The sequence below is a fragment of the Etheostoma spectabile genome, chromosome 17, assembly GCF_008692095.1.
Source record: "Etheostoma spectabile isolate EspeVRDwgs_2016 chromosome 17, UIUC_Espe_1.0, whole genome shotgun sequence".
NCBI classification, from domain to species: domain Eukaryota; kingdom Metazoa; phylum Chordata; class Actinopteri; order Perciformes; family Percidae; genus Etheostoma; species Etheostoma spectabile.
This window is the reverse complement of record NC_045749.1, coordinates 14,495,309-14,518,468: the sequence shown is the minus strand read 5'-3', so window position 1 is coordinate 14,518,468 and position 23,160 is coordinate 14,495,309. Positions and strand designations below refer to the sequence as shown.

Here is a 23,160-nt window from a genome sequence, read left to right as displayed (position 1 = left end):
TGCACAAGGTAAGAAAGGAAGCTGTCGATAGGCTTTTGAAAAGGTCATTTACACACAATGCACAAGCAGAATTTTAAACTAAAAGCCAATGGAGACAAATTAGAACTAAAAAACAGTGTGACAAGCCTGCTGCAAACCCTCTTAGTGTAAAAGAGCTTAACACCGTTGAAAACTTTTTCAATAGTAAAAAATATAATTTTATTTAATAATTTAGTTTTTTGTTTAATAAGTTTTACTTTTTGTCCCATAATTATAAAAAGACAGAAAAAACATCAGGGCTCTCTGTCTGTCCTGAAGTTTCTGTTTCTAGTCAGCCTACACATTCAGCGATATACCGGTGATCAGCTATGTATCCGCCTCGTCTTAGTGTGTATTTCTCACTGAAAGCAAATGCCACTACAACTTGTATGTTCGGCATGAGCATTAAAACTAGGTGGAATTTTTTTTAGACTTTTTATTTTCATTCATTTATATCAGATAACGTAACATATTGGTGGACATTCTGTTTATTTAAGGTTTGGGATCATGAACGTCAGATTGTTCAAATAATAGCATTATTCTTTAAGCCGCTCACTATGGAAGATAAATGAAAGGCTTAGCAGGAGTTCCCCAAATCCTAATGAAAAAATGTCCCTACTATCTAGTTAAAACATTGTGTTTTGTACGTTTATAATTTTCCTCAATGAAATATGGAGTATTAGGAGGAACCTGCTGTAGAGTGTCGCACACTCGAGATAGCCAATTATTAAATTATGGATTAAATTAAATTAGGGCCATCTTTACTTCTCATGCTTTTGCCCTGCAGAGTATTTTTATAAAAATGAAAAATATGTTAATACATGTAGTAATCCCATACAATGTAATTTTGTATTCAGTACAATGCTCCACTATTGCTACCTAAAAAGTCCTTGTTAAGTATATGACATATAGCTATAAAATATATGTTAATGGATATTAATTACAAAAAAAGCAGTGTAAAGTTGCGGCTCCTTGTCACATTTCAGGTGTCCTTAGCTGTTACCCCTTTTACCAAAGAGTATTTCCTAAAGAAAGATTTGGTTATCAATTTAATGAACTGTCTGAGGCCCAAAGAAGATACAATAACCATTATTTCAACGTAAGCAAAGACAAGCCAAAAAAAAAAGAAAGAGCTTTCCAAACTTCAGTTGTCTTTTCTTTCCTATGTCACGATTTATTTGTGACTCACGGAGGAGGTGGGGGGGCGGACCCTTGGTTGCGAACCACCAGATTTGAATTCAATTAAACTATGTGAACTGCTGATTTCTAGCTGGAAAAGTCTTATATGATCCCAAAAAAAGCAAGACATCAAAGCCAAGGTCAACGTGACGTCAATAAATTATGAAGTGTCAGAAACGCAATATTTTTTATATAAATTTTTTATCTTTATAATATTTCTGAAAAAGGAAAAAAGCACACAAATTCAAAACACAAAATAGTCTCTTTTGCATCGAGTCAAGACAGGGTGGCCGAAGGAGCTGGCAGCTATTTTTAAATGTGCTGAAAAAAATAACATGTACTGTACGTACATTTGTAACCAAACTTAATGATCAGTTAATATAAAGTGTCATCTAATGAAAGTCTTCCATTGTTGGGAAATCAAAACTATAATGTGAAAAAATGATGTCAGTTAGTGGAAATTAATTAATCTGAAGTTAACATCTGTAAAACAAGCAGTTCGAAAGCAGTCCAACTGGCCAAGGCAATACAACACACTAAAATGTGGTTCAAACAGACCATCCTTTAAATAAATAAGCTAACTTCTATGGCAATAAAAATGGATAGATCAAGTTGATTTCATCAAATTTTTTCACTCCTTCTAGTCTAATATTACATTGCCTCGTCCTCCAGGCCTCCCTCTTGGCATTGCTGCCTCCCATCTTTTTTTCTCTGTGCGTGTCGCATACTAATGAGCGGGGTTTGTGCAGCATGCCACAAAGTGCAGTCCCTGACTTCGACACATACATCATTGTGAGAGCTGCGATCTGGTCAGCACCATTCTGCTGCCTCTGCTGTGCAACAAGAGCTGGGCTTTGTGCACAGCCCATCACACTTTTCTCATGGGAACCAAGCCACCTTTAGAAATAGATACGATGTACTGTAGTTGCCATGAGGCTCTTACTGAGAACCAATAGCAGAGACAGGGCGGTTGAGACTGGAGGCAAAAACATGCTTCAACAGGTGTCAAAGCTGCCCAAAAGATGATGAAAAACCTTACAAGTAACAATGTATGTGACTTTTGAACAGCAGAAAAGAAAAACAAGGACTCTCTGGGTATCTTTGTGCATCAAAGTCTGGTCCGAATTATTCGATGTGACTTCTCATTGTACTGAAACTGTGGCACCAGCGGGGGTCCGTTTCAGGAAGGAGGTTTAACAGACTCAGAGTCTAACCCTGATTCCAGCTGATTTGAGTTGGTTCAATCAACTCGGAGTAGGTTAACTCAGACTTAAGCGCGTGCACCACCACAATGACAAGGCAGAATGAATGGAGCCATGATACTGTAATTTACCACGGCAACAACCACAAACAAACTGGTTCGCGGATATACTCATGCACACATTCAGAGAGGTTGAACATGTAGTTTTAAAAAAAAAGCAACACAGCGGTTGGCTGTAAAATAGTGAGAATTGGTGTGGGAGAAAATTGCTAATACAGCAACTATTTACTGGTGAAAACTGGAATGGTAGTAGGCCTACACAAACTACTATACTATTAATCCCATTCAGCACCATCAATAACAGAATTATGATTTACAATAATTTATTTTTAATGTCTCTTACTGGTTTGTGTCCAGGGAACTCTACAAAATCGTTAAAAAAAGCGAGTCACATTCTTCTGACGGCGCTTTGCTACAGTGGCTTTACGAATATGCTCCGCATCAACAAGCAGGCAGCAGGTACCCTTTTTTCTCAGGTTTGATTAACCTCCCTTTCGGAAACAGAAAACCGAGAGTTTCCTTCATCTCAGGATGAACAAACTCAGAGTGTTCACTACCTTCTGTAACGGACCCCAGGAAACAGGGGTTCAAAATGTCCCCGCAACATGCCAGGACACTTTGTCTGGCTGATACAACACATGTCATGCCAGCCATGTGATCTACTACTTCTACAAGTCATTATCGAAAGACCCAAGATGCCTCGGGGATCTCAACGTGCGCATGTGTACGGCATCTACCCGCAACACAACCCACCACACACACACATCACACACCACACACACCAACCACACAAACATTACACCACCACACCACACACACAACACTACACCACACACCACACACACATCAAATTTCACTCCCCCACTAACAATACACCCATTACCCATTCCTACACACCCTCACCCAACATCACCAAACACAGTCCACTACTGAATCTTTTGATGAGCACCCAAAAACAGAAACACATTTATGTGTGAGATTAAGTGGTAATTATCAATTGTGGTCAGATGGACAGTCAGATGGACAGTATCTGTTAAGTTACAAAATATTATAATACAATTATAAAAACAGCTTCCTGGCTGAAAAGTCTCTCATTGTGTCAGTGCAGTCAGACCATGCTGGTCCAAGCTGGAGCAGTATTTGTATACATGTATATTTAAATTCAGTAATAGTAATAATAATAATAATAATAATAATAATAACAAAGAAACAAGTGGAGAACATCTTAGAATATGTTTTCATGATTATGTACCTGAATATGGTTTAAATATTGTGTAATTTGCCTAGAAATTTGGTTTATGTTTCAAGTACATTCAGTACATGAACTTCTAAAATTAGAGCTGTAACTATAAATTTTCCTTATTGATTGACCTAACAATTGATTAATCATTTGGTTTAAGAAAACTGTAAAAATTAACTCAATGCTTAATAGATTATCAAAATGGTTTCAAAGGAATCTTCTGTTGACTAATTGTTTAAGTTTGAATCAAAATCCATAAATTGTAACTTTAATTTTTTTTATATTTGAATTTAGTTTTTCTTGTCATAGACGATGGCAGAGAATAAAGTGAACTCACTTGAATTGACTTTAGAGTGCATCTCGTAAGAGACATGATATCATCTTGACAAGGAATTCTTAAGTGGCTGCACTGAGGGCCGAGCATAAAAACAACTCAAAAACCAAAGATAAGTTTTAATTCTCCATATCTCATTTAGAAAGGCCAGCCTTGAGGCAAGGCATACAGGGATGTTCCAACAATATTTAGTGTATGCTGTACTGTCCTATCTGTAAAAGCCAATCGATACAATCCGAGCAGTTATCTATTTACAGGCAGTTCTTTTCTTGACAGCTTAGCTTGAGTATATGGTTTGGACAGCTAACCTTAGAAATGTTGAGGCAATTTCTTATTGCATAAGTCAGACACACTAACGTTTCTGCAGCAATCCGATGCCGTGGAATGTTAACATCATGTCAGAACTAGTCCAGGCTCAGTTTAAATACATTAATATTTCAAGCATTACAACAAGAACACACAGCATGAAAGTCTGTCTGTTTTGTCTAAACGGTTCCATCATGTGGCGGATCCTCTCACAGAGTAGTGGTTCAGTTCATGAAGAACTCGTTTTAATGTCTTTCCTGTGTCTCCATCTTCTATTGAGAGTACAGCCCGACAAAGGATTTTTAAGGCCGATATCGATACAAACATTTGGTGATTTAAAAATCCAATATTCTGATATATCGGCCAATTTTCAGTATATAATTTTTTTTTTAATCCAGAAACGTGTAACAAAAACAGATTTCCTTAACATTAGTTATTTGTAGTAATATGATAATGCAGTTTAAAAATTAAAAATGTTTTATTGTCACAACAGAACAGAGGAACATCAAAATATATTATTATTAATTATATGAAACCTAAAAGGGTTAAACACGAGTGTCTTCGACAGGGACGGTGTAAAGAGCCCTCTGGTGGACCAACACTCTTAACATGGTTGAAGGGTGTTTTGTCCATTTTAAATTTTTAAATATTTATTCATCGGACATTATAAATGCCGATTCCAATAGTTTGGAAAATGCCTATTATCAGCTGGGCTCTAACTGAGAGACAAAATATCTGAAACCACAATCACTTAAGTCTTCATTTGCCCCAACACAGTTAACTTTATTTATATCAATACAGCGTTGATGGGGTCACTTCCTGACCAATGAAACAGCAACACCCATCTAAGTGTTGAATAGCACTCTGGAAAGGCATTCAGACATCAAGACTGGCGTTCTATGTTGAATCTGGCGCTCAAGGATAAACATTTAAACAATTAACAAAAAAAGCCTCTCTGGGCATTGTATCAGGTTGTACAATACTTGGAAAATCCTTTAAAACCAAAAGGACCTTTTACAACAAACTATTTCCTAAAGGTTTATTTGGTACAATATCACAGAACTTCCTCGCGCTGTTGCACTTGTCACTGTAATTCTGAGCCAATATTCCACTAAAGTAATTTTGGATTAATATAAAAATATGTCCCATAAACACCTCTTACTAAAAATTGCAGTGGCATTTGGGTGAGAGGGCAGCCCACATCAACAGATGAAAAACTCAGAAAATTGAGTGTGGATTTACAACAAAGGTAACTTTAAAAAAAAAAAAAAAAGGTTTAAAAATATATATTATAGAATTCATGTCAACATTACCTTGTCTGCATCCACTTTGCCTCTTATGAACTCTGACCTCCAGAATTGCAGTGCTTGCTCCAGAGAGAGGCCGATGCCTTTGAGGAACAGGCCGTACTGCATGCGACCACCATGGCGGAGATGGTGGTTCTCTCTGAGGGACTGGTGGAGCTGCCTCATGCAGAGAGGGAATGATTTCCCTGAAAGCTGGCGACACACACAACAATTAATGAGCCAATATGCAGATCTACTATACTTTACCTGTAAATGACCCTTTTTATTTTTGCTTGATTGTTCTTCTTAAAATTTTATTTAATATCTTCCTTTTCTATGGGGCACATGTTATATAAATGTGACCTGATTGATTAAAAGAGCTCTGGGCCATCAGTTATAAATATACAATCCTCATTTCTCCTCTTTTACACCAGCTATTTCCAGGAAAAAAATGGCACCTTGGACTTGAAGAGAATTGAAGAGTAGATGGTCAATGCAACTTACTGAATCAATTTGTTCCAGGGAGATTTTTCCAACATTCTTCTGGATGCTGTAATCCTGTCCCACATAGGCATGACTAAAATAGAAAATATTTTAAAATATATCAGGACTGAGACACATAAGCATTGTTAATACAATTTAGAAGCAAATCAGGGCAGCCATGAAATCTGATAATATTTGCCTTTTTGAAAAAAAAAAAATAAGACCTGCCACTAAAGACTGGACATTAAAGACCAGAAACCATAATTTAAAACTAATATAAAACACTATAACCCCACGCCATAAAAAAGTTAACTTCTAAGCTGTTATCAGTAGATTTTAAGTCAACAACTTTGGCAAACCATTGAGTCCTGTATGGCAGTGCTTTGTCTCACATTGTTCCCACTACCATAGAGATTAGTGGCCTGCCCACTAATCTCAACAACCTGCCCACTAATCCCCATCAAATATCATGCAACATGACTTCTTACACCCCTATATTCATGTTATTGCTTTTATTTAAAGTAAGATAAACACCCTCATTGGGTTCTAAGCTGCTCTCCTTTGCTATTAAAGCTGCAATGAATGCTGCTGCTGCTGCTGCTATTGAGCCACTATTTAATGCAAACCTCTGTACTGTTGCTGATTGAAATTAATTGTCAAAGTTGAGTTAGCGGCAGTTCTATTGGTTCATCAAATATGATAACTTTATGGACAAAGTAGGTGCTTTTTTATTTTACAGATGTGTAAAATTTAAAATATTCCAATGGAGGCGTGGTAAAAGAAGATACAGTTTTAGCAAAGTAAAAAGGTAAAGCAGCAGAATTGCATTTTGGGTGAGGCCTAACCCTTCAACAAATCATGATAGGCAACAGCTTTTACAGCACCATTCCTGTTCTCTCTCACACACACACACACCACAACACACACACACACACACAACACACACACACACACACACACACACACACACACACACACACACCACACACACACACACACACACACACACACACACACACACACACACACACACACACCACACACACACACACACACACACACACACACACACACACACACACACACACACACACACAGCTCTGATCAGTTGCTTACAGAGAGTGAGTGAATTTTGTTTATGCAGTGTGCATACAGAGCTGTTTAATCTATTGTCACCATTGAAAGGCACCCTTGTCCAAAGCTTACACCTATTATAAATCAATTAAGTAAAAGACAAATATAACTACTGGGGGGGGGTATGGCCCCCACCACGCATCAACCCATGCAAAGATACAGTAGACTGCATGAGAACTTGTAGGAGAAACGTGCACAAGTTGCATATAGCCCCAATTACTTCAAGAGTGAGTGACTTTAATAATAGGAATAGATGATGATTCACACAACGCCAGGCACCCCAAGTTCCCACAACATCTGGCTTTATCTACAGGGACAGATTGGGTTTACACAGACCAACCACAAGCCCCCAATGTTCCTTGGGGCCAAAGATTAATCCTGCTAAATCTCTTTTTCAACGAAGTTCTGGCAAAGAGGCAGCAAAGTTATTAATCCTGCTTCTGCTTACCTGAGGTGGTTAAGGAGCGGTTGGAGCCGTTCATCAGAATGCACTGCTGGTAGCGAGCGGGCTGTCAACTGCAGATGAGATCAACATCACATGAGTAATGGTAAACAGTGTAGGTCACTACACCGTAATATTGCAGGTTAAGTGCAAATGTTAAGTACTACACAGAACGGTAATTAAAATACAAGGCCACCGCTTAGTAATTTAAGCAAGTTAAATAAACTGCATTTGAGTTCATTTCAATAATTTTTACTTTAAATATTATATGTAACTGAATGATTGACGGCGGTACTAGAAAGCGAGGGGCCTTTGAAGTGATATTAAAATTTCCATAGCTGTGAAACAGGCTACGATTTTCTGACTTGAGCAAATGATCATACATCTCACACATAGTGACACCATCTTAAAACATCAGTAGCAGATAAAACAATGGTTAGGTGATTCCTTACAACCCAACCTCTACTCCTGACATTTGGTTTTCACATCCTGTCTCAGTCTGAACATATTTATCTCAGCTAGATGTGACGTTTTTCAGCTGTGAGTCTGACAGTGTGCATATCTCTCCCAAACAAAAAGCTTTAGTCTAATTGCTACATGAACATCACTTAAATTAGCAAACAAGCAAGAGTCCACAGTCTAAAACATTTCAAGAACTGCCTTACACATAGAGCCAATGGCATAATATATTTTATATCTGTTATTTTCTGTTCAAATGGACATCAAACCAATAACTGGAGTCGTATGAAGAAGCAGCTTTCAATTTCATGCTTTTTAAATGGCACATTTTCTGCAATGTCCCCTTGTCGTCCCCAGTGGAAGAGAATAACCATAATAGTAACGCAAAAACAGTCACAATGGCAGTGTTTAAAAAAAATTAAAAAAAATAGTTTGAGCATTATTCCATTCCAACAGTTAGTGGTCCAGATAATTATCAGGAAATGGGAGAACAGTGAAACTGGACTAAAGTGCTCTTTTTATTTGTTTTCCCCCATTTTGTCATTTGGAAAAGATGGTCTTGCCATGATGCAGGACATGTTTAAGCAATTTAAGTGTATGTGGCCCTCTATGCCAACAATAATACAAAGGCAATAACTTTCTAAACTGCCTCGACAACACACAATCTACTGCCCAATCATGATTTGCCAATTTGGTGTTAAGTTACTCTGCATGCATTCTGAGTTTAGTAAACTACATAAAATCTACTCTCAGATATCACTATTATGTAATTCTGATAATTAAGCACATTCCAGAGGGGAAATAAGTGAGATTAAGAAGACTTCTATAAATTTTAGATTACTGGCTAAACAAAACCCACTCTTTGTCACGAACACAGGCATTACCTGGATACACACTCATTGAAAAGTGACTAAACGCAAAGCAGCAACCTCCAGTGTTGAAAAATGAAGCCAATGCAGAAGTGCCAAAAACAGTTCATCGACTGGTCACATGAGACTGGCTCTAACAGGGAGTCAATCCAACAAATGACCGACTTTGCAGCAGAATTAAACACATTTACAGCCTGGTACCAAAACGATTTTGGTCTCTATAGCCAAGTTCCCCCTTCAATGTCAACCATATGCATAAAGGTGTTCTGCTTTGAGTGACAGGCGGGCTGCTGTCACAGGAGGTGATCATAGACTGTAGAATTCAGTCAGCCCCATTCAGTGCTGTCCAGCTCTACCTCTTTGCCCATTTTGTAATAGCCGACATTAGGCATGGCCCATATGGTGACGGCCGGAGCCACAGGGGAGCCGCCCACTCTGAGCTTTAATTTTGGCTCTTTGGAAACCTACGGTTGATGTCAAGGAGAAAACATCCATAATTTCTACAATTTTTGCTGCACGCGAGGGGCAAAACCACTGACCAAAAGTTAATTTTTGTTCTGCCAAATTATTTTCTATGAACAAAAGCAATGAACTGCCAGTTCTAAAGTTGACTCAAGCAACTGCAACTGGTATCTCATTTGACAGAATGTTTTTTAGTTGGAAAAGGCAAACTAAAGCAGGACGCATGACGGCAGCCATTTTATCAGAGTGATCAGGTTTAATAATTTCGGTTGTGTAACAGCCCAAAACCACTGGCCCATTTTCAGTAGAAGGCGGACGCAATTATGCAAACACTGATCCCTCATATCAATTAGGGCTGGGACGATATGCTTTCGTCCTGATTCTGTTTTTTCATGATACATGGGTGCCATTTCGATTTGTATTGCGATTATCGTATTGATTTCCTTTTCTCCTTTAACAAAAAGGAAAGTTGAATAATCCACTTCTAGAGACAATATATTATGAGACCTCTCTAAAAACTAATTGTTTTCTAAGAAGAATGTGCATCAGTCTGACATTTATTTTATTTATAAAAAAAAAGAAGTAAATAACATGTATTTTCTGTATTAACTGCTTTTGGCCTGTTTTGCTGGAATCAGATATTATGTAGTCGCCGTCGGTGGTACCATATAAACAGAAAATATTTTGGTAAATCCTTGGTAAAAAATAAAAATACAATTCCAGGGAAAATAGATTTATTTTTAAAAACAATATAACGATTCACATGATTTTTCTCAAAAATCAATCCCATATGTTCTCCAATGTACTATACAAATTCAAAAGTATTTTCACGCATGACGTTTTCTTCAAGCCCTGTGGATACTTCTTGATGCTGAATACAACATGGATCCGATTGAGGAAACATCTATTATCACTACTCTGCATCACAATAACAACTGTAAAGCTTGGACGATTACTTTAGGGATCAGATTTACACATATTGATGGTTGATACCACATACAATCTACATCATTTTCTGTAGATTAGGGTGTTGAGATTCCAATCAGAACAGTAATGATTTGCAGGTCTTTAGATAGATAGGCATTTGTTAATCATTTCTTCTCTGTGGCTGTGGGTCCCCTATATTGTAGATTTCTTGCACCTAATTAATAGAAAAGTCTATTCATAAACCATATACTATGGTTGTACAGAAACCCTCACAACGATGTAACCGAACCTTAGTTGTCTCATCACATGTATTATAAAGAATGCCTCTGGACCCTCTGAACACCATGTCCCTCAGGGCATTCAACGCAATCCACAAACATGCCAATATTGTCCCTTCACAGGCCTTTGAAAAACATCATGGCCGTAGGGATAATGAGCACAATCATACTAGCTGTCTCCAGTCTTCCCCCCAGACATTTTATGTCATGTGTGCATACTTATTCAACTCATTTGAACCCTGTATTTCTCCAGTTTTCCTCAGGGCACTGAAAGGAACAACCATGTTCACAATTTCATCATTTTATAGTACAGAATTAGACTTAATGTATGCACAAAACATATTTATATAAAAGATATATACTCGGTGGGGACATAAAAACAATATAATGCAAAGGAACCTGTGTTGGGAGTGTGTCAGAAAGGTGTTGATTAAAATCCATGGTCCTTTATTTAGGTCAGAGTTATTGGTGTTGTATAGGATTGCCTTTAGATGTTTCTATAACTGATGTACAGCCTTGTACATACATATACTATATATTAAGGGGAATTTGTGCTATACCATGAACTGCAGAGAAGTACTTCACTTAGATACTCTCATTCGTCTTTGAGCTTTCTGTAGTATTACATAACTCCTTTTTTATAAAAACAGTAAAGAGCTGGGAACACTCACTGCGAGAGCTTTAGATAGCCTTGTGCGGAAATCGTTAAGAACAATGGTGACAATGTCCTGGTGAGGGATGAATACGTAGCCTGCTTTGAGGTACACTTTCCTTGTTCGCACTAGATCCAGGGCATCTTGAAATGGAACCTTTAAAATAAAACAAGAGTTGGAAAGTAAAAAATGTCATGCATAATGAATGCATTCAAAAGATATACTGTAGATGTTAATATTTTGTTTGCATGCATAGTGACTGTCAGGCCTACACTGTCAAAATCTTGGCTGCGTTACGAGGGTGTACACTTGGGAGTGTGATGATTTGCATTCTCTCAACGAACAAGACTGTCAGCAACAAAACATGAAAAGTTGTGTACCAGGCAATGACATTTTCCCCTTTCCTTTTGCCAACAGGCAACTGTAGACTTAAATCCATTTGAATTTGAAAGGATGTAAAGGTGATCTTGTGAGTAAATTTGGGTAATATTACTCTCCTTACAATCTCAGTAACGCGAGTTATGATGCATTTAAAACGCAAGATTTTGTGGTGTTTTGTTTTTTTAAGAATTAGCCAGCACCGCAAAATATTTCTTCACACAAAAAAAAAGCTGTGAGTATTGTACTGTTACTGTGTTTGATGGTTAAGATGACTGCAGAGACAGATACATTTGCGAGATGGATTTTATTTTCAAGAGTTATTAGGCTACGCTGCGTAACAGAGCCAGAACCAGAGATGGTAGGGACAACATCTGTGTCCCAACAGGTGACGGTACGTCAGCGCGGACAGCAGTGTGTCCAAGCTGCTGACAGACAGCAACATGTATGGAATTAATGTTTAGGCTTACTACACGTGAATACCATTACATTTTATCAGCTGTGGAGAGTTACTATGCCTGAAGTAGAAAATGCTTTTGCGTCTAGTGTCTCACGTTCATCTCAGCAAGCTAGCAAGAGACAACTTCTATATAGGCAACTTCAAAATAAAAGCACTTCTTGTGACGGTTGACAGTGCAACTTACTACTGTTAAACAAATAAGCTTGTGTACCTTTTCACATGTCAGCTGTAAAACAAGTACTGTAAATAATGTAAATAGTAAGTTTTAAATCACACTATAATTGACCTTTTCCTTTAGACTGTTTTAAACTAAACATGAATTTCCTATTCAAGTTCTTTAACCACATATTTCACAACAATGCCGTACGTCAATACAACTGTAAGGTACTTTTAATTGAGTATTTTCATTTTCTCCTACTACTACTACTACTACTACGTTTTCATTTTTATAGCTTTAGTTACTTAACATATTAATATTGATAGCTGCCAAATCAAACTTCCGCTGTTATTTTGGTGAAAGTAACTCAAAAGTAGTGTAACGCATTACAACTCAGAGACAGTGATATTGTAATATAACTAAATACTCTCAAAAGGACAGTAACTAGTAATCTATAGTGTATTATATTTTTGAAGTCACTTGCCCAACACCGTCAATCAGCCGATTATTTTAATATAATAAATATTTCATATATATATATATATATATTCAACATAAATATGTAAAAACATATTTAGTGAAGGCTCCAGCGTAATATGATCCTAGAAGATGATAGAAGAACAGAGCGCAACAGGCAACAGGTAAGTTTAATTTGCATTAACAATTAGCTGGTTGAATGTGGGAATAGTCTTTAGAGTTAGCATACGTAGGTGTATTGCAACAGATAGTGAATTATGCATGGTTTGTGTTTCAGACGTCATAATATACTTTGTAGAATAAGACTGCATATAAAAACGTGGTTTATAGATGAATAAGCACTTAACATTCTTGGTGGTCTCAATGGAGAGAGTAATGAGAAATTCACCTTGTAGAAGTCCTGATCCTCCACAGTGATTCCACTGACGGCGTAACTGGAGTTGACAAGTTTATCATGCAGAGCCTTCTTCTCCTCGACACTGATCTAAAACGTTATTGATGAGAATGATGAATTTCAGTGAAGCGCTGAACGGACAGAAATGTGCCGTTACATAGAAGGCTGAGGTTCATGGAAATCAAACATTATTTTTCAAATGAATACACAATTGTCGCCCTTGCTTGACACATTATGTGTTGATGAATTATGAAATTCTTATTGAAAGAAATCACCTCCATTTTATGAAAACCTGCCACAGTACTCTCCTTAAGTGGGTCTAAAGTAGCACTTCAAAGTAAAAAAAAGAAACTAAACACATTGTTGCTATTCACATTTGATAAGGATTACTGTGACTGTTAAAAATAGCAAGTATGTACATGTATCGCCTTTGAAATATCATTTGTTCACAAAGAAATCTTTTACCAGACACAGAAATCTCAACATTACAACTTTTTAATCCCCTTTCAAGAAACCCCTTAACATCCATGGGTCCTGTTACAGTGATCAAACAGCTCCATCTGGTGAAAATACAACTGAGCACAAATGATACTTTCCCTGCCCTTTCTGGTGGTTTTCCTTTCCTAATATTGACTAATACATGAGTTGCTGTGTCTTTTTTGTATTAATACAGGCCCCTACAAAGTCAGAAGAGACAAGTACTGTACAGTATGTCATTTACAACATCCATGGAGACCATTTTGGCTGATATAAAACCTACGCTCTGCTTGTTACTTTTAGTGTCTAAACACTAGAGGAGGTGTAAGTAATCTTGGAATAACAATACAAAAATACTTAAATGAACCCTTACAATATTATTTATCTAACTAAAGTACAAAATTGGCTTTCAAAATATTTAAATGAAGATAAACTTACAGTGTCATATTGCAGATTATTTCTGTGAAGAAATTCAAGCTTTTGTTTTGGATGCAGTTCATTGAAGCGGTATCGGAAAAGATCTACTTCCTGTTGTATAAACCACCGTCTCAGATCCTCCCTTTAAGATGCCATTGGAAGCAAACATTTAATCAGTTGCATAGCATTTTTTTTTTTTTTTTACTCAACAAAACATTCTACAAAAACTACAGACTTACGTTTGGCAGTAGGCAAGTCTGAGAATGAAGTGGGAGATATGGTCCTTTCTTCGTTTCTCGTATTCAGTTGGTCCACTAGATTTCCGGTCATCCTTAAAATGGTTACAGGAAGTACAGTATTTTTTATGGCATTCTTTTTCATTACTAAAAAATTTGACAGTCTTAAATTGCTAAGTCAATTTGAACCTTGTTTTTAGTTGTACTGCCTCAACATTTAAGCCATTAAAGTCAATGCTGCAGATCTAGCTATGTGTATGTACATGGTGCCAGCCACAGGCTGAGGCATATACACTGCCAGTTTACTAGGTGTACCCAATAAACTGGCAACTAGTGTATTTTAAGTTGACCACATGCACAATGGAGTACAGTGTGCAACGCAAACTACCTAGATCCATGACGGATCAGTACAGTGTGATACAGATGACATGAAAGTCAGCACCTAGTCATGGAGAAATTACTTTGTGATAAAACTTTACGGATGGTGTTTAACTACAGTAAATGTAAATGTGCTGTATTTATAAAGCGCTTTTCTAGTCTTAACGACTACTCAAAGCGCTTTTACATCATACAGGATACATTCACCATTCACACACTGTGGCCGAGGCTGCTGTACAAGGTGCCACCTGCTCATCAGATAAACACTCACACACACTCACACTCCGATGCGCAGCACCGGGGGCAACTCGGGGTTCAGTGCCTTGCCCAAGGACACTTCGACATGGGCCACAGCCGCCCTACAGTGACTCGTATTTTTAAAGCTCTGATGGGTGTCAAGCTAAACATACTCACAGCTTCTGGTCTGTAAAGAAAGTTCAGGGCTTTAGACTCGGACTCCAGTTTCTTTGTGTACTGATCTGACAGTTTCACATGGCTCACTCCCAAATTCTCAATTGTCTTCAACACTGCAATGGCGTTAAAAGAAGACATTGTAAATATCAGGCCTTTATTAAAACATGCTACAAATGTATTTTACAACAGCAGAGACAAGACTGTTAAGGTTTCATGACTAAAAAATCATTACACTGGCATGAGACCCAGTACTTACATTTCAGTCTGTCAACAGCAAATGCCTCAAACTCAGAGAGAGAGATGTTTTCCAGAGGAGGCTGGCCATAGAACTGCAGAGGATGTAGGTAAAGCTCTGTCTGAGAGTTGGTGTTGTACTTCTTTTTTCTGCTAGGAAACTGCATAGTTCCTGATGGTAAGGGAATACAAGAAGGTTTTCAATAAAAAGGAACAACAATGTATCATCTGATAATAGACTAATAGTAGTCACCATGCTGTGAGTTTAAATACAAGATCATGAAAAGGAAGTTGCATCTTCTCCAATGTACTGTGCTGTATTTTAGTTTAGAACGGATCCAGCTATATATTTTCGTCACCAGGGTGCTGGCATTTGTAATAAAAGCAATACATAAGGTATCCCTTGTGAAAAATGAGTCGTCAATTGACCATATTTGGTGTGCAAAATCAAAAGGGTGCAGCAATCCTATTTACAACTCAAAATCATTACATGAAATCACAGCCTAACCTCTGTTACTAGCGTTGTGTAATTCAAACTTGTGCAGAAGTACCATCATATATATATATATAACTTAACTTGTGCCCTTGAGCAGCGGATTACAGATTTGTTCCAAATCATAGTCCAACTGTAAGATATTCTATACATAGTGATTGTGTGAAGACAGAAAATATGCATGCAGGAATCATTTTCTCCCTGTCAAAATATGTTTTGTGTCTGGAATACTTTGGCTAGAAAGCTGCCTTCACTAAACGCGGTAACGTTAGCTGGGTAAGGTCTGTTATGAAAACGGTTGCTGAGGAACTCGGCAAGGCAACAGTGAGCCCATACAGAGACAACTGAACGAACGTAAACCTGGTGACGCTTGCTAAAGATGTAACGTTAGCGTTAACGACGTTATGTTACAGTGGGTCTAGCACGTTCCTGATTCAATACGTTGTATCGCTCTTTCCATAATCCCAGCTGTCACCGCGAAACTTAACTTAGCCTATAACAGAGTCAGTTTCGGTAAATCTAAATTTAACTAGACTGTTTTTTTCAACTTAATGTTGGTCAACAACCCATTTCAACGTCTTCGTGGTGGAAGACGCAAGCTAACGTTGCATACAGTGAACTAACGTGGAAATTGGGTCGAAGACGACTGACTTCTAAAATATCCCCGCAATTTATCACACGACATACGGTAAGTGCTGGAACGACATTGTATTGTTGTATTGCCGTAACATAAGGTACAGATTAAACGATGGACTTGCCTCTTATCTGCTCAATCCCGCCAAACAAAGTGGGTTGTTCAACTAACGCGGGTAAATGATGACGAGTTTAGCCATCCCAGGAAGAGAAACCTGTCGTAACATGTGGGCGCTCGTTTAGTTGTTCCGCCTGACCCGCCATTGCGCTCCCGTCGACGGTGACTGACTTCTATGGTAAGACAAGAGAAGACTTCCAAATGTTATGTGATAATTATCAAATAGTCGTGTAGCCAAGTTTTGAAATAAAACATGGTTGGTGCGCATTGTGTTATTTGTATCCTCTATTCTCGACGTGGACCTGGGTGCGACTCGAAATGTCGGGGGCAACTGTAGTACATAACAAACGCAACCAGAACACGTGGTTTACCCAAACGCAGATTTCACCCCCACTTCTACTCTCTTATACTGTCAGTTAGCTAGTATAGAGGATTTTTGGTTATATCAAAGATTCTCTATTGCATTTCAGAGAGAATTATTGTACTAGCTACTCAACTATACTTATTACAAATCAATAGTTGCTAGTTACATTTCAGATTAAGATTTCAAGTTAAAGCTTAAAATAGATACCTAACAGTACAATTGTTAACTACAGTAGCTGTATCTAATTTAAGACATTAAAATACAATATACGCATTGATGCAACAGTATTGACAATACTTTTATTTAAATAATTTAGAGTCTCGATAATATTAAGGTCCCGATGGTGCCTATCCATACTTCAAACCAGTTGGTGGCGGTAATGCGATATTTACCATCTGCCAAAAAACATTAACAAGTAGTAGAAGAAGTGTCCGCTGCTTAGCAACAAACATTAGCGAGCTAGCCCGTTGCCTGGTTAGCTAGTACTCTCATGCGCAACGTAGCTAACTAGTTAGCAGAGACGAAGGCTCGCGGATAGATAGTAATGCATTTTCATCCCGTAGCTAGTTAAATGTCACAGATTGACTCAATTGTCGACGTTAATGAAACGTTACCTGTCGTTTTTAAGCGGAGAACATTCCATTTGTGCAGTCATTAGCTAACGTAAGAAATCATTTGCGTTACCGAGTGGAAAAGAAGGTTATTTTCTCTGGAAAAAGGCTAACCTTACGTTAGCTAGCTAGGTAACGTTAACCTTTACTACCGGAGTCACTGACGTCTCCTCTTGCCGCAGAGGGAGGCTGTAGCGTTAGATATGTGATTGTGGAAACGCTGGCTGGTTAGCTCATCTATCTAATGTTGACGGACACTGGATGAGTTGAAACAGGATTCTACAGGTAAGTAATTGTCACCTCTTATTTGGTTTGCTAGCTTCCTCACCAGCACAGTCGGTCAATCTTTGAGTCCGCTTTAACGGAGTACACCCGCAGCTGCTTGGTCCCTGAAGATCCTCCGGCCAGCTGTTCAACAGGTTATATCTTGACCAAGGCAAAGAATTATGATGAGAGGAAATAAAGCAGAATTAAAAGTTGACTGAATACTTAATTCCTCTTAAAAACTTTGGAAATACCACCACAGCAACAGTGAACTTTAACAAAAAATGAGTAACGTAAGTTATCGTATGGCATTATAATATTTGTATTCTCTTCCTGCCTTAAAATATTTGCTTTTACAGCTCCCCCGCCTTGAGGCCAGATTTAAGTAATTGTGTGTCTGTAAAGGTGACTCACTTCCCAGGATGGGAGGTGTACTATCTTCTAGATACTTAAGAAAGTTAATTTATATGTGCATTGTAATGGATAGGACACCCTGCTAGCATGCTATGTAAACGTATAGGTAGCCTATACAGTTCAGATTCTTTATAATGGAATAAAAATATTTATAGTATGAATGGGGTAATTGTCTCATTGTATGTAGCAAAATCCCATGATAAGTTAACCAGAAGACCCGCAAAAACATAGGATAGTTGTATCTGCCGGAAAAGCCCTTGGTTATTTCCCTTCTATTTTCAGATTGAATGACACTATTAGACTTTTCAAGATATGAAACGTGATTACAGTGATAAATAATGGACAACCCTAATTATTGATGTTAACAGCATGATCATTTACATGTAATTGTCAGTCATTGTGTGTCAGCAGACCTTCTATGACTAGTAGGCAACTCTTCTCCTGATATAGATAATGTTGTCCTGTGGTCTACAGGTGGTGACACAAAGCAACAGCCTATTGAAAGTGCATAGGCAGCTTCATAACACCCCCCCCTCCCACACACACTCACACACACTCACACACACTTTGACTCAGTTTATTTATCCCTAAAACTAATATAAACAATGGATCGAGGAATCATTACAAACTGCAAATGTGTAACTTTATTTGTTAATCAACCTTGAAAGACAGGAGGTCTTGACTCTTCACTTAATGTGAGTTAGATAAATTTAAGAGATTGCTGAGGTGAAATCTAACTCCAAGTAAAATTTAGCTGTACACTCGTTTGAAAATTCACATAATTTAAAAGGTTTACAAATAAAGAGCAGGCTGTCTATTGTAAGCCATGTTTTGCCTGCATGTTATAACAACTGTTGCATCATACAGATCAATTATAGTTGATGAATAATATTGTTGACTGCAAAACATATTGTGACTCAAATCGAGACAGGCTGTTGGACACCACAGTCACACAGTAGGTTGTCGGTATCCACTGGGAACAGCTTTCCCTCAATATGTTGTTTAGCATATCACTCAGCAGCTACTCGCATGTAACTGTGGAATACCCAGTTGCTATGTGGAGTCTGCTGCTAATGCTCTCAGTGCTAATGGAATAATAAACACTGCACTGTCTCTGCAAACATGTTCCTCGTAAAATTTACCAGTTCGGTCAATTTGAGCACACACAATAGTTTAAAGGGAATTGTGTTGAAATCACTTTACTGGAGTGCTGTCTCTCCCCAATTAAATTTGGTGGTAACGTGGTGCTGAGGGCAATTACATTTCAACTTTGACAAACTATTAAAAGAAAAGAACATGGGTGCTTTTGACTGTTGGCCAAACATAATAATAAGTAATTGCTATCTCTGTGATTTTGGGATATTGCCATTATGTTTGAAACATACAAAAAGAAGTATATAAAAAAAAATCAATAAATAACAAACAGTTGTTTTAGCCATAGTAACTTGTAATATAAAGGAGCCTGTATCTTCTAAAGTTTTGGTTATACACTACAAGAAATATGTTTTTATATTATTGCCAGGTCTGACTGTTCTGTGTGATATTCATAATATGTCATTGGATAAAAGTTGACTACTTACTATCTGTATCCAACCAGTTTAATTAAAATTACTTTTAGGTGGGAAAACCCCCATGCTAGGATGTATTAAAATACAATCTGTAATATATGTATGTGTATGTATGTATGTATGTATGTGTATATATATATATATATATATATATATATATATATATATTTTTTTTTTTTTGTTATGTTATTAGATTTGAATAGAATATTAAAGTAGCATTAAGTATATTTCTTACCAACAGAGGGCTAACACTTGATTGATTGGTTCCCCAAATTTTGAATAAAGGTTTGATGATGATTCTAATCCAAACTTATATCATCCTTGGTACAGTGAACTTGGATGTCTAACCTATCCATTATACTCCAAATTAAACCTACTGGGTAGATAACCGTTGCCGTCAAGCGCTTTAAATGTAAGCTAGATCAGGATGTGTTGAATCACGAGAGAACATTTAAGTTACACCCAGGTTCGCCAGGTTGCTGGATGTATTTTACTTATTGTATCTTAAACATGTTTCATACAGTGAGGTTTGTGTTCATTTTTACACTTTCAGGTGTATGTGTTTGTGTCACGTCACAAACTACCCAGACAGCAGAGGAAACCAGCCCGACGTCGCCGCCATGTTGGAGGAGGACATGGAAGTGGCCATCAAGGCGGTCGTGGTGGGAAATGGAGCGGTTGGGAAGTCCAGTATGATCCAACGCTACTGCAAGGGCATCTTCACTAAGGACTACAAAAAGACCATTGGAGTGGACTTCCTGGAAAGGCAGATACTGTAAGCAACTTGTACCACAGGCGTTTACAGCCCTCTATCAATTCTAGCCAATATTTTACGTTATACTCATTACCTGCTCACTGTTTTAGCGTAAATGACGAAGAGGTCCGACTAATGCTGTGGGACACCGCTGGGCAGGAGGAGTTTGATGCTATTACTAAGGCCTACTACCGTGGTAAGACCCCACCACCGTGACAAATGTAACACTGCTGCTTTGGGTCACTGACCTCCCCTGACCACTGAGGTTAACTTTAGATTTGTCACAGATCTCATGGTTTACTGGCAACACAGCATTTAACCAAAGCACTGGCACACACAGCGCTGCTAACAAGTCTTTGAGCCAAAAGTGAATCTCCAGTGGAGCTGTTCCAAAGTGGACCCAATCTTTTCAAGTCCTTGAGGAGTATGAATTATGAATCATTTTGAAGTAATTTTAAGAATGAACCGTTTGAAAACATGAACTGTTCAGACTGACCTCATGAAATAGCGTATGTATGACACACCAATTCGTATGCCATTATTGGCGCGTTATAAAGACACATACTCGGTTTTTTAGCGTGTATATCGACGCCGTTTGGGCTGAATGTGACTTTTCCTCAACTGTTGCGTTATTTTTTACTAAAGCCAACTCCGTTTTCCATTTCTTAAACTCAACCATAGATTTCTTCTCACAATAACACAGCAAGTGGCGTTTATGTGTACGCCCGACCCATCCATCGTAGTAATAGACGCGGATAGCTCAAAAAGCGTACAGATAACACGCCACTTGGCTTAAGAAAGTTGGCATGTACATTTACGCGAAGTCATGATGCCATGTTGAACTGTTGGTGTGTTGCCTTGCATTCCAGGTGCCCAAGCATGCGTGCTAGTCTTCTCTACCACAGACAGGGAGTCGTTTCAGGCTATTGACAGCTGGAGGGAGAAGGTGGAGGCAGAGGTTGGAGATATTCCCACAGTTCTAGTGCAGAACAAAATTGACCTCCTGGAAGAGACCCTTATAAAAAAGTAAGTGGTTGTTAAAATCCCAGTGGAACAGTAAACCAGGACAAATTCTAATGACTGTGAATTGTATTTCCTTTACTTTGATTGTAGCGAGGAGGCAGAAGCTTTGGCTAAAAGACTCAAGCTGAGATTTTATCGAACTTCAGTAAAAGAGGACCTAAATGTCAACGAGGGTGGGTTGTTGAATATTTTGACCACTTGTCAAATGCAAGTGAAACAGTCTCATTCTGGATCTTACTATCTTAACATTTCTGCTCTTTTCAGTTTTTAAGTACTTAGCTGAGAAGTATCTTCAGCGACTCAAACAGCAAACCGCAGAGGAAACGGAGGTACTCCATACGGCAAGCAATAAAATAGGTGAGGAGTCTTTTTTTACATCTTTTTCTACATCATGTATTTCTTTAGTAGGGTTACATTACTCATAATTTGTGTTTTTTCCAAAGGTGTTTTTAATACCACAAGTAGTAATGTTTGCAACCAGAGCTCCAGCAACGGAAGAGAAATCATCACTTTACGACCTAACAAACAAAGGACCAAGAAGAGTAAAAATCCTTTTGGAAGCTGCACTCTACTCTAAATAAAATCCTTTAGCTTTAGTAACTGACAATTGTTTCAAATTGGTCGTTGTTGTATTTTGTGGAGGTAGCCACATTTAGAGACCAAAGCCCTAACAGACTGGGAAATTCTACCCTATACTACTTCAATTACCTAAAGTTTAACCTGTATCCTAAGTTATTTCCCCAAATTGATGGTTGAATTGTCTTTGATTCAGCCTCAGATCTCCTTCAATGATCTGCACACAAAACCTGTCCTTGTGGTTGCCTTAAGTAACAGCAACAGCTGCAGCTACAGTACATGTATGTTGCTTAGATATGACTTGAAACACAATCCTCTTATGAAATATAGGAGAACAAATATGTAATAGCAAAGGTTGCACCCTTGCTCTGTGAAAACTCCTGTATATGATTTTTACAGTCACCTACTCCTGTTTGACATTAAAATTGTGCAATATTTTTGCATGCATTGTAGAAGATACATAGGTAATTTTGTTCCATATTTTTCTGTCAGCATAATATGGTTGAAACTATACTGTGTATTGTGGACGAAACACTATCGACGTAATTCTCTGTGCAGAAGTATTTTTGTACGAATCACAACAGTGTTGAGTTATATTTTCATTTAAGTGTTGACATAGTGCCAAATGTTCTCTTTCTGAGCTGTAGGTAAATATTAACACTGCAGTGATATCATGTTACATGAAATTAATAGAATGTTATTTTATGTATAACCAAATGACAACTATCGACACAGAATAGTCCTCTATATGTCTGCTTGTACTCGGCTAATTTACGGATTTGTTAATTAAGACATTCACAAAGTTTTGGGCTTTGTGATGTAAGACATGAGCTGAAGTCTCAATCAGTTATAGCACCATATTTTTGATTGCAGATGTTTACATTTTACATATCTTTTCTTTAAAAGTGGAGTCTGTTATTCTAATCCAATACACGTTTTGTCAAATTCAGCAAATATCTCCTCGCAATCTGCATGCTGTCCGTTGAGCG

General features: G+C 37.8%; 2 protein-coding genes across 6 annotated transcripts in view; one reads left to right on the top strand and one right to left on the bottom strand.

Moving 5' to 3' along the window:
• The window catches only part of prim2 (DNA primase subunit 2), a 31,888-nt gene extending 14,139 nt beyond the window's left edge, over positions 1-17,749 (bottom strand). For 2 of the 4 annotated variants that reach the window (XM_032541468.1, XM_032541467.1), the window contains exons 1-10: positions 16,585-16,712; positions 15,376-15,525; positions 15,120-15,232; positions 14,331-14,422; positions 14,113-14,233; positions 13,192-13,287; positions 11,350-11,487; positions 7,690-7,757; positions 6,129-6,201; positions 5,652-5,837 (exon numbers count right to left, since the gene is read on the bottom strand). In XM_032541468.1, coding sequence (XP_032397359.1) covers positions 5,652-5,837; positions 6,129-6,201; positions 7,690-7,757; positions 11,350-11,487; positions 13,192-13,287; positions 14,113-14,233; positions 14,331-14,422; positions 15,120-15,232; positions 15,376-15,520 — 1,032 coding nt within the window. In that variant the 5' untranslated portion in view covers positions 15,521-15,525; positions 16,585-16,712. Of the gene's footprint in view, positions 1-5,651; positions 5,838-6,128; positions 6,202-7,689; positions 7,758-11,349; positions 11,488-13,191; positions 13,288-14,112; positions 14,234-14,330; positions 14,423-15,119; positions 15,233-15,375; positions 15,526-16,584; positions 16,759-17,575 lie in introns of those variants that run through there. The other 2 variants (XM_032541470.1, XM_032541469.1) reach the window with 2 other exon arrangements.
• Positions 16,274-22,635, top strand: rab23 (RAB23, member RAS oncogene family). 2 transcript variants are annotated; one of them, XM_032541473.1, is made up of 7 exons: positions 16,274-16,534; positions 20,372-20,593; positions 20,683-20,768; positions 21,442-21,598; positions 21,686-21,768; positions 21,860-21,952; positions 22,039-22,635. In XM_032541473.1, the coding sequence occupies exons 2-7, from the start codon at positions 20,376-20,378 to the stop codon at positions 22,170-22,172; spliced, it is 771 nt and encodes a 256-aa protein (XP_032397364.1). In that variant the 5' UTR covers positions 16,274-16,534; positions 20,372-20,375; the 3' UTR covers positions 22,173-22,635. The 2 variants fall into 2 exon arrangements, with proteins under 2 accessions (XP_032397364.1, XP_032397363.1); XM_032541472.1 differs by lacking the exon at positions 16,274-16,534 and adding an exon at positions 17,610-17,857.
• Positions 22,636-23,160: the final 525 nt, after the last annotated feature.